At 38.1% G+C, this 12,621-nt stretch overlaps 1 protein-coding gene across 1 annotated transcript in view; it reads left to right on the forward strand.

Moving 5' to 3' along the window:
- The first annotated feature begins 1,994 nt into the window (after nucleotides 1-1,994).
- The window catches only part of LOC136856984 (myosin-9), an 87,668-nt gene continuing 77,041 nt past the window's right edge, over nucleotides 1,995-12,621 (forward strand). The window contains exons 1-2 of the mRNA XM_067135306.2: nucleotides 1,995-2,124; nucleotides 8,259-8,433. Coding sequence (XP_066991407.1) covers nucleotides 2,056-2,124; nucleotides 8,259-8,433 — 244 coding nt within the window. The 5' untranslated portion in view covers nucleotides 1,995-2,055. The remainder of the gene's footprint in view (nucleotides 2,125-8,258; nucleotides 8,434-12,621) is intronic.

The following is a 12,621-nucleotide window of genomic DNA, read 5'->3' on the forward strand; positions in this document are numbered from 1 at the left end:
TTTTACGTGCTCTTTATCTAGAGGATTTTTTCTTGTTTAACGTCCACTATCACATCGAAAGGTTTTGGCGATGGATGGAAGGAAAGGGCTACGAGTGGGAAGGTAGCGGCCGCGGCCTTAATTAAGGTACAGCCCCGGCATTTGCCTGGTTTGAAAATGTGAAACCACTGAAACCATCTTGAGGGCCGCGCGGTCAGGGTTGAGTAGCCGTGATCTTGCATTCGGAAGATGGGAGGGGTTCGAATCCCATCGTTGTAGCCCTGAAGATGGTGTCCCTGGCTTCGCATTTTCACACCAGGCGAATGCTGAGGCTGTACTTTAATTAGGACCACGACCGCTTTCTTCCCACTCCTACCTCTTTCCTATCCTTCCGTCACCGAGAACTTTTGATGTGTTAGTGTGACGTTGAATAACTGGCAACAGAAAAAAGCATTACAATAAACAACAAGTTATCAACGCCTAACAAATGTCACTTCGTTGAAAATACGAATACGGACTTAAGAAGAAATCGACACAGCACCAAACAAATAAGTAGTTTTCCGATCATGAACACTGTGACCCATTATCCTATTATGCATCATTCACCAAAATATTAAAGTTGACTAAAACTAGCACTACACACATCCTACAACTCCTCTTTTGAAGTTTCTTGGCAATTTTTCATTTGAGATCGTATAATTGTTGATAAAATTACTGGCCAGAATTTTTACACAGTCCTTTATAATTTTTGACGAAGAAACATCACACTTCCACACATCACTTGAACAATTAATGTTACTTTCAAAGGTTAATACAAGGCTAAAACAAGGGCTCTATTTTCAGAAAGTTCCCCGAAATAAAGATTATGTCACTCATTTCAATACTACTCTCTCTGTAATTACCAAGGTGACTTACCAGAATTTCACATTGTCTCTATCTCTCACAGTTGAGGTTGCCTTCCCGTAACATCCTAATATCAACTTTAATTTTTCTGCTAGTAAAGAAATAATTTTAAAATACACTTGCACTTCTAGGTCACTCGTCACTTTCATATTGATGGAATATCTACTGTAGGTCTTGAGAACATTATAATATTTCGCAATCACGTTGAATGGACTCATATTTTTGTCTTAAAAGGCTGAAAATATCTGTATCATCTTCACACCAATGTTTAAATGCTACTTCGTCTCTCAGTGGCAGTTGCTGTTCATGCTTTTTAGGGCACCTTCTTCCTCGAGATAAATAAATGTTATGCGAGAGACAGATCTCAATGGACAATTTAAGATATTTCCTAGGGAAGCGAATAGGTTCACTAATCTCAACGGGAAATATAATATCTTTGCGGACAATGAACTTGGAGTAAAATATTTGATTCATTTTTATAGCAAAATTTTCCCTATCAATGCACCGAATCCATTTCTCTCGAAATGGAGAGGGCAGACATACGCGAAGAATTTCCGTAATTTGACCTGCAGAGAGGTACACAATACAGCACACTACATTCTAAGTAAACGCCAATAATTATAACACCGCCTCTCAAACACAATGATAAACAAACACATAACCTGTACGGTACCGCGTTGAAGCACGAAATAAATTAACCTACAGGGATTTTAAGCTTCCACGTAAAAGCGACTGGAGACACAAATACTTCCGTATCAGTATTGAAAATCACGAAGTACGATCATATGCCCATTCGAAATACCTATTTCACAATTATGGCTTTAAACTCGTATCCACAATCACATTTAACCTACGCCTGGCCCGCGCCCACGGCCATATTGCCATTAATCGAAACCTGCCTTGAGGTCTGAGGATTGTAGTTGGTCTTGTTTTAATCCTCTTTGAATCGAACAACAATGAAATGTCTAAGGATTCGTAAATATTGATTATGAACTTTTTCTACATAGACCTGTTTCAGAATGTACCTTGAGGGAATGTTTCGTCATCCTATAATATCCTATAGGATGACTTGTATCATCATGAAACGAATGACAACATGACAGTTACGTAGTTGATGTCACTCCAGATTGTTGGTTGAATATTTCCGCTACCCTTATCAACACATTACCAAAAATGGAGCCTGGAGGAAGACTTTGCAAAGACTTGTTGGAGTTAATGAGATCCTTCATTAACTTTCGGGAGGTAGGATTTGCCTACGTTATCGTTAGGCTATGCACCGAACACAAACATTCAGATTTTTATATTAGGATCGTTACTGTACCGTAACTGAAGTTATCCGGCAAATATTTAGCCTAGAGGAGGCCCTACCGTATTTCTTCCAAAAACATTTACCACAAAGTACCGTACCGGTACCATGTTTGCATTTGAAAATACTCTAATCGCTGAAGAGACGTGAAATGACTAGTTAACATTCTACCGGTAGGTGTATGTGGTTTATCACTCGATATTTAGCGGAAATGTATCATTCTTTGCAAGTACCGCACAGATAATACAGGTTTTTATGAGATTCATAACCCTCTCAAAAAATAAAAATACTTTACAAGCAATTGCTAAGAAATTTTAAAATGGACATGGGAAAGAAATGGAATAGGCCTATAAGCTAATGCGGTACTGTACTGTAGCCTACCTATTCTAACCAACATACAACTTGCAGCAACCCCGATACCAAGTGTAAGTTATCAATACTGTACCGGTAGATCTAAATTTTTGCTAGACTTCCATTGACTTGATGATGAACAAGTTTCTTTTTTTTAACGAATAGGGACATCGTGGCCAGCAGTTCCACGTACCGGTACTCACTGCATGCTTAAAGCGTGCTTGACAATCTTTGTTACTGGTCCTGGTAACATTCTGGACTGGTACTGTGAAGTCTGTTTTGGTGCACTTGTAATTAAATGTGGTTAGGTTGAAGGTTGACCCTCGAACTTTAAACAGATTTGCCAAGAATTGGAATAAACAGATTATGGAAAACCATTTCAAAGACAATTTGAACTCGCGTGACATCATAACTCCTCAGTATGTATGTTTATTACACAATGACAGTAATTTAGGCTACAAAAGCTAAGTTACCATACCAGTAGGCCTAGGTACCACTACTGATAGTTAATAAATTCAGTGGAAGTTCACAGCAGGTAGGTACCAAATTAATGTTCTCCAATAAACTCTGCTCCCATTTAACTGCCTTGAGGTTTGTGGCTAGTTTGCTGCAAATTTGCAGTGCTATAGGCCTGCGGTATAACGGAAAAGCGGCAATAATTAGTACAATACACATAAAAAACATTGGTACAATACGCTACAGCTTAAAATTTGAACCTATGACTTACTTGCATGTGTACTCTATTCATGGTTGCATACATGGTAAGTTGCTGCTCTCCATATCAGCTTCCTATACAGTAGGACCTCCCTTATCCGGCTAATGAATAGCAGGGCTAAGGCCTACACGAAAAACTTAAAATCACCGATAATGGAACATTAATAAAAAAATTAAGTTACAGTACTTGTACAAGCATTAAAAGCATTGAAGTATCTATGTACACTATAGTGCAGTAAAGCAAGGGAAAATCTCGCCGTGTACTTCATCTTTGGTTTTGACAACGGTATCCCCTGCCTGTTGTAAGAGACGACTAATAGGGGCCCCAAGGGCTCTGAACTTTGGAGCATGGGTTGGCGACCACGAGGCCCTCAGCTGAGTCCTGGTATTGCTTCCACTTACTTGTGTCAGGCTCCTCACCTTCATCTATCCTATCCGACCTCCCCTGGTCAACTCTTGTTCTTTTCCGACCCCAACGCTATTAGGTTTGCGAGGGCTAGGGAGTCTTTAATTTTCATGCCCTTCGAGGCCCTAGTCTTCCTTTGGCCGATACCTTCATTTTTCGAAGTGTCGGACCCCTTCCATTTTTACTCTCTGATTAGTGTTACATAGAGGATGGTTGCCTAGTTGTACTTCCTCTTAAAACAATAATCACCACCACCACCACTTTGACAACATGAAAGTGACTCAGGTACGAACTATGCTAGTAATGCTATGCAGCCAATCCCTGTTACCATATGAATGGTGTGAAAGTTGCTCATAGTTTCAGTTGATATTTGGACTTCAATGGGCTTGGCAGAGTGATATGTAATAGCAACACCAGGCTCTAAGTACCCCACAAAAGAAACACACATTTTGCACATTCAGACTTATGATTTTAAAATCTCATGAAATCAATAAAATGGATTATTTTCAAAACGTGAATATATATTTGAAAATTAGAATTCTTAATATCATCTTCTAGAACATTTATTTGTTCCAATAATTTTGGTCATGAACATGTCACTTAAGGTAATTGTAGACACACTGTTCCAAGCTTCACACACTTCAGAAACTGCATCTTTTTCCACCCATGATTTCAATGTTTCTGTCATGGATCCAGCTCAGTCTTCTTTGAGGATAAACCAAAACAGCATTTTTCTGTACCTTCAATGGGCTTGGCAGAGTGATATGTAATAGGAACACTGGGCTCTAAGTACCCCAGAAAAGAATCACACATTTTGCACAGCAGATATTACTCCTCGATTCATTGGTCCAGAAAAGACCAGATTCGTTAGTGCTGTAAATTTGCGTGTCAGATTGTGGTTTTTTTCTTATGGTGAAGTTATGTTCAGTGGAATTAGTGTACAAAATGAGGCCACCGCCTGAAAGCAGGATTGATTTTAAAAGTGGGAAGGCTCAATGTCTAACAGAAGAATAGCTTTGGGAGGAAGACCTTTATCTTCTAAGTGATTTTTTACTGACGGAAAAAATTGTTTGAAAATCCACAATATGAAGATAGACTGGTTGATTGAAGGTTTGAGACGGTGGTAATAATCGTATGGAAAGCACTTCATACCCATCCCCTTGAAAGATTGTAGTTATTTCGCTTGGCCAATAACTGTCAAATTGAGTTTGTGTGAACCTGATGCATTTGAAATCGTCATTATCATTAGTCTTTCTTCAATATCCTTACAATCAGGAGCGGAAGTCTGTAACTGTGGCAGTTCTCAACCCTGGAACCATAGACTACACCTAAGTTTCAGGGACACTAATTGTACACCGATGCTCTAAGTACCCCACAAAAGAAACACACATTTTGCACATTCAGACTTACGATTTATTTTAAAATCTCATGAAATCAGTGAAATGGATTATTTTCAATATGTGAATATATAGCCTATTTGCAAATTAGAACTGCTCTGTAATTGCTAGTAATGAAATAAAATGAAAAGGTCACATTTTTAAACAAAAAAGGGCATTGACGTGTTCCGAGTACCTTATACTAAAATTTCTCCCGGTCTGTCCGACGTAACAAAGTTTTCCAAAGTTTTCCAAATAATTTTAATACCAGTGGAGGTAACCTACAGAAGAAGAAAACCAACCGAAAGTCAAGATCGCCAAAAATTCATCTCTACGCAGACAGTCAAGGGCGGGGTATGGCAGAAGGCATCAAGGATGAGCTGCAGAATCAAGAAACTGAGGTTTTAGGACTAATAAAAACAGGTGCCAAAACTGAAGACGTCCTTTCAAGTTGTGATCCTGTGTTTGAGAAGGACTATTATGTGGTAATTGTGAGTGGTACAAATGACATTGCTGCAAATGAAGGTGAGGAACTAATTACGACAGGGGATGGGTATGAAGTGCTTTCCATACGACTATCTGACTCAAAAGTAATTGTAGTTAATGTGCCACCCAGGTACCGGTATGACCTTTTAGAGGACTCGTGTGTGAACAAAGCTGTACATGATGTAAATATAAAAATCAAGAGATTATGTAAGGGTTTTAGAAATGTCTATGTAGTAGATCCTTTAGGTCTTGGCAGGCAAATGTTCACTAGGCATGGGTTACATCTGAATGGTAATGGAAAAGCAACTCTCTGTAGACAAATTGCCACAATTATCAACAGAGATTTGCAAACTAATCTGTACTTAAGAAAACTCATACAACTAAACTGGCACATACAGGGAAACTTGCCAGAAACTTGCCCTGGGAACGCTACAGTAGCTGTGAAGGCCCTTCAGGAACTCTGAAAAGTGGCACCACTAGCAAAAGGGCCTCTGGTTAAGACGCACCAGGTTGTTATGTTAATAAATACAATGTTAATTTTAACCTTATACCAGTTGTATAGTATTATTAGAAGTAATTTCACATACTGTATATGAGTTGACTATGTTTAATAGCAAAAATTATTAGCGTAAATTGTATAATATTGTATTCTAGGAAAATTTTCTTCGTCTCTTGTTAATTTGAAATTTAGTGCTTGACAATAATGTATTTTAGTGTACCATTCGCTACCTCATTTGCAAATAAAGAGATTTTGATTTGATTTGAAGAAGAATTACAACTGTTGCAAATGATCCTGTATACTCCTAATTTTGAATAACTATTGAACTTGTTTCTGGATGTAGCATTATGTAAGAGTTTGCGAAATGCAATTCCATGATTACAGTGCAAAGACGTTTCTATTGTTTGTTTTGAAAGCTACTTTTACGTCGTACTTTTTAAAGATGTTGGTGACTTGGTAGATTTGTTCGTTGAAGGTAAATATAGAAAGAGAGGAATTGTTTTTCTTATCTTTTTTTCAAGGTGGTAGAAGGGCAGTATTTATATTTATTGATTATTTTTTCTATAAAGAAGCTGTTGTATTCATTGGATTTAGCTATATAACGAATAGTGTTCAACTCATTTTTGAGATGTCTTTAAGAGATTGGAACACTGAAGGCTCGGTATACCATGCTAATGTATGCTGCTCGTTTGTGAATTTAGTGGTGTGAAGAATCTTGACAGATTGTGGTGACTGTTTGGGTGGGTTTTCTGAAAATCTTATATCTTAAGTAGCTTGGGTGTCTGATAATAGTTAGGTCTAAAAAATTTTTTTCTGTTCATTTTTGGATTCAAGTTTGAATTTTATATGTGGGTCAATGTTATTTAGATTAATGAGAGTGGTAGCTGCGTTGGGAAGCGACTACGTGAAACAAACGAGAAACTTGGGCATTCACATCAAGCATTATCCCTATCTCTATCATACCCCACTTCCCCTACCTTCCCTTATCTCCTCTGAAGCATAGCAATGGGCAGCAGGTTGCACTCTCTGGCACAAAAATACAATGAGTTCATCAATTTGAATCACACACCCAGATGTAACAAAGAGCCTAATTTTCTCAAAACGAAAAATTTCTGCCAATCCGAATGTGCCATCGTTCCTTACATAACACAGAGCATCCCTGATTTATTTTGTCAGTATAATTAAGTTACACCCTCTATAAAATCAAATTTTGGCAAATTGTCCGTTGCAATAACAAAGTTGGAAGCTACAGGTCTACCACTGGTTGAATCTTCAACAGTTTCTGAAGATGTTGAAAAGCTAAAGATAAGCCTGAACAAAGTGATCTGTTCAAATCCTGATTTTAAATTTGTGCGATTTATTTTTAAAAATGTATTTTGTGGTGAAAATGCAGAAGACTTACAATTTGACCTCACTTTATCCCAATTTTTTCTACCAAGTGAGATGTCCATGTGGTTAGGATTGTGCAGCTGTGGGCTTGCAATCAGGAGACAGTGAGTTCAAATCTCACCAGCAGTAGCCTGAAGATGGTTTTCGTGGTTTCCCATTTTCACAAGGCCATGGCCGCTACCTTCCCAATCCTAGTCCTTTCCCATCCTTCCATCACCAGAAACCTTTCATGTGTTCGTGCAATGTTAAACAAGTAGAAAATCCCACATTTCTTCATTTAAATATGCAAGTTTCTTGTGATGTAGAAAGATCATGCTATCAGATAATCACACGAGCTTCAATGAAGAAAATTAAGAGAAATCAGTCATGCATTTCAAAATAAAAATAACATACTGCAGAACTGAATTTTGATAGTGCATATTCAGGTAAAAATAAGAGAAATCATCATGCATTTCAAAATAAAAATAAAATACTGCAGAACTGAATTTTGATAGTACATTCTCAGGTAAATGCATGACTTGAGCAAAGAAAACAGGGAGAAATTTGTTTTTTGTTGGCTACATAGTTTGAAAATAATGTAACGTAATGGAGAATTGAATTTTGATAGTGCATATTTTTACTACATTGTGCATGTTTTGTCATTTGAAAGTGCATAAATGCATGCATGTTTTAAATGCTGCATAGAAATCCAGGCTTTGTCTATATGACCCACTTTCTATTGGTCACTGTATGTAACCAACACCTCAACTGAACTCCTGTAGATATTCATAGGATTTCCTACCATTCTGTTGATAGTGCTGCATTAGGATAAAATATACATTAATTCTCTTATTTCACTGATTTTTATAGCTTCGTGCAGATGAAGAAAAATCAAGACAGGAATTATGCCATAGTCTACGAAAACTGAAGGAAGAGTTTCAGTTTACTCAAGCTACTGAAAGAACGGAACGTGCAAAACTGAACGAGACTCGTAGTCTTCTCCATCAACAGCAAGAAACTATGAACAAACTTCTGGTTCTCAAAGGTAGTTCAACATTCAACAGAAATTCTCTCATGTAAAATAGTTGCAAAACATTCAGTTATTGTTACATTAGAGTAATATGGTGTCCTTGGAATTGCTTTCAAAAAGTGAGCTAAAATCTACTTGCTTCCAATGTAGCTTCTGCTATAAATTTATGCTGGAGTTCTTGTATACATAACTAAATAATCATTTTTAAGAAAAGAATAGAAAAGCAAATGATAGGGAATCTGCAACCTGAACAATAGCCTTAAATGCAGACAGTAATGATTGATTTTCATTTGATCATACTACATATTTTCTGTACAATCATATAGAATAATGGATACTATATTTCTATGAAAAATGCCAGAATTCACACCATTTTCAGGCCTATTTCTTATACAAGATCATATAGTCCCAATTTTGTTTCTTCATAAAAGTGCAGTTGATTGAATCCTTCCAAATGCCAAACGTAGTTACTTCACCATTCTCACTATGCTGTCCAGTTAGATTCACTGCTCCTAGTAAGGAAACTGAGGGCTCCCAGTATGATCATGAGTAATGGAGGGGAACAAACAAGGGACAAATCAAGCCATATATAAAAAGGTAGGAACATGAGCAGGAGCACATTGCAGGACGGGCCACCACCGGAAGAGGGATGAAGTTGCATGCTTGATATTGTCTCCTTTACTATTACAGGTGGGTAAAGACTTTGAGCCTCCCCCCATGGTCTGGTACCTTGATGTGGTGGGGAGGCTTGCGTGCTCAATGATCCCAAGAGTGAAGCTGGCGGGAGCTTCGGCTCCTGACTGTGTCACCCTTGCTGGTAAGGTTGAGGGTGAGGGGTAAATGACAGATCTTCAGCTGTAGGTCCTGAAGGACGAAAATCTTTGTCTCAGGGAGTAGGGAATGAAAACACCATCAGTCCTGAAGTCACAACATGGCAGGGGCAGAGGCCAAAATAGGGCAGCCATGAAAATTGAAAACGAGAGATATACTGGACTGATGTACCCGATGACAATGTGGCAAGGAAAAAGGATTATGAGATTTGGAACATGGAATATACGAGGAATAACTGAAAAGGAGAATGAACTAGTGGCAGAATTCGAGAGAGCAAGGCTTGTAGTGTTGGCACGGACAGAGACGAAAAGGAAAGGGCAAGGGGTGGATACAATGGTGAATGATCATTTACTTATTTATAGTGGAGTTAGCAACAGACTAAGGTCCAAATCAGGAGTAGCACTGATGGTCCACAAGAATGTCAGAAACAAGATTCAAGAATGGAAATTCCATACAGATAGGATCCTCGCGGTCAGCATATGATTAGATTCTGAGATTGAGCTGATGATGTTTATTGTGGTTTATGGAGTTAATGACTATGTAAGAAAGGAGGAGGAGGATAGGTTCCACAAAGAGCTCCAGAATGTGATGGACGACACTTGAGGGGAAATCATTGTATTAGGAGATCTCAACGGCAGAGTCAGAAACCAGCCCGAGGGGAGTGGCGGAGCTGTTGGGCAGCATGGTGAACACATGGTTAACAACAGTGGTGAGAGGATTGTTGATTTCTGCATTGCCAATAATCTCATCGCAGTGAACACCATGTTCCCACATAAGATGATATATATGTACATGAGGGAGGAACCCAGCCGTGATGAATGCTCCATAATAGATTATGTGTTAATGAAGAGAGATCACCTCCAGAAGGTGACAGATTGTCGAGTTTACTGTAGCTACGAAATAGGAAGTGACCATTTTCTCTTGATACAACAATGCAAACTACAATGGAAACAAAGGTAAAGAGAAAACAACCTAAGAAGAACAAGCAATAAAAGATTAAGGTGTACAAGTTAAGAGAGAACAAGGAGGTACAGGAGCAGTTCACACAGGAAGTGGAGTAGGAGTGTTAGAGGATAAAGGAGAGGATCAAGGGAATGGACCTGGAGGGAAAGTGGAACATGTTCAAGAAGATACTACTAGAAGCGGCAAGTAAAGTATGTGGAACAACAAAGGTGGGAGAGTACAAGGAAAGAACAAGCTGGTGGAATGATGATATCAAGGAAGGAGTAAGAAAAAAGGAAATATGGAAGAAAATCTTGAGAAGCAAGGATGCTGAGGACCATAGATGTATAAGGAACAAGTAAGAAATGTTAACACTAGAACCGCCAGAGCAGTCAAAATGACTGCTACACATTTTCAAAGCCTTATTTTGACCATATTTTCTGTCGTATTGTTAAGAGCTTCAGTGACTTTTCCTGATTACCGGTCAGAATCATCCGTATTAAATTGAATTAATTTTGCATCATTGGTTAGGACGTAGGTAACGAGTATGCCTAGAACCACCGGAGCGGTCATTTTGACCGTTGTATTGATTATCATAATAAAATGTGTTAGAACATGTGCTTATTTCTCTGGTTGAGATAACATTTGTTTATAATTATTCTCCCTGCAATAATGTAAGCACAATTATGAAACTCTAATAGTCTATCTATGGCCATTATTCATTCTCTTCTTTATTCATTTTTCTAAAGGCGGCTACGAGAGCTAATGGGTCACTCTCCTTTGAGAGTAGTAAACATTCTTCCGCTGTCACAATTGCCTAATGATATACGTTGTTTTGATGTCAACATTTCAACTTTGGTACTGAAATTCAGCATATAGACTGCAATTATGTCTGGTATAGGCCGAGAACTGAAAGTTTTCAATTGTTCTATTCCAGCTGTAGCAAATGTAATACCAAAAGCTGGAAATAAGAGGGGTCACATCAACACAATCCTCCCAGGACCAAGTAATAAGTTACTAGGTAGAGATGGCATCAGGGAGCGGACTGTAGGAGAGTTTGTTAAGACTATACCTGGCAGGATGTCTTGTCACAACATCTTGAAAGAAAATCCAGGACTTACTCCAGATTCAAAGCGGTATGTTTCTAACGACAGTGAAGCGTGCGCATGACGTCTTTTTACTGATGAATCTATATTGAATCACATCACACACTGTACGGAAACTGAAGCAAAACGTGTTCTAGGAGATAAATTATGGAGTGTAAGTTTAGAGAAACTGGAGTCATTCATTGTCATAGTGTATGCTCGTGGTGTTCTTGGAGCCTGTAGCACTAAACTTGATGAACTCGGGTCTAAAAAGTGGGGGCCACCATTCTTCAGTGAAACAATAGGGAGGAACTGTTTTCAGGAAATCCAAAGATTTTTGTGTTTCGACGTCAGAACTAAAAGATTAGAACGTTTGAAGACTGATGAATTTTTGTTAGTATCAAAAGTAGGAACAAATGCATTGAAAATTGTCAATTGACTTATATTCCAGGTGAAAATCTGCCTGCTGATGAGCAGCTTTTCCCAAACAAAACAAGGTGGCCATTCTTACAGTACATGCCCAACAAATCAGATAAATCTGGAATTAAGTTTTGGCTTCTTGTGGACGTTGACTCAAAGTTTCCATGCAATGGGTTTCCTTACCTAGGAAAAGACAACCTCAGACCACGTGACAAGACTTTCCGAAAGTGTAGTAATGAAGTTGATGGAGAAGATCAGTCGCTGAATTATATCCTGAAGCTAGCTGACGAGCTTCGTATGGGATACCTGGAATCAAATCCGAAGTCTGTGAATATAGAACCCAAATTTAGGGAGCCTGTGGAAGGAAATGTACAGAAGAGACAATGCTAAATGAAGAAATGCAGGAATAAGACAAGTTTTACCTGCAGAAAATGCAAACAGCGAGTATGTGGTTATTGCTCAAAGGACATAACTAAGGTCGTGGTACATAGTTCCTGCTTCTAAAAACGCAGAATTGCATCAGTGTGTGCAAATACACTGAAGGAAAAGAAAAACACAAATATGTTGTGATACATGGATTTGGCAAACATGTTTCAGGTCATAAATTGCACTAAATGTAATGTTACAGTAATTTTCTTATCTGATAATCAGTAATAACTATTTTACCGTTTAGACTAAAAGAATTTGAAATAAAAGCAACGTTCGTTTATTAGATAAGTGTGTTTTATAGAAACGTTTTTGTGTTTGCAATACATGAGGAAAATATTACATTCGCAATACTATTAAATAATTTGTTTCCTTTCCATGTTAGGTCCCATAATTAATGTTTTATAAACTTAGTAATACATATTTGAAATGATGATAATGAGTTACTATAGGTACTGAGAGTAAAAATAATAATTCCAATACAGCGGTCAAAATGACC

Source organism: Anabrus simplex, chromosome 1, assembly GCF_040414725.1.
Source record: "Anabrus simplex isolate iqAnaSimp1 chromosome 1, ASM4041472v1, whole genome shotgun sequence".
NCBI lineage: Eukaryota > Metazoa > Arthropoda > Insecta > Orthoptera > Tettigoniidae > Anabrus > Anabrus simplex.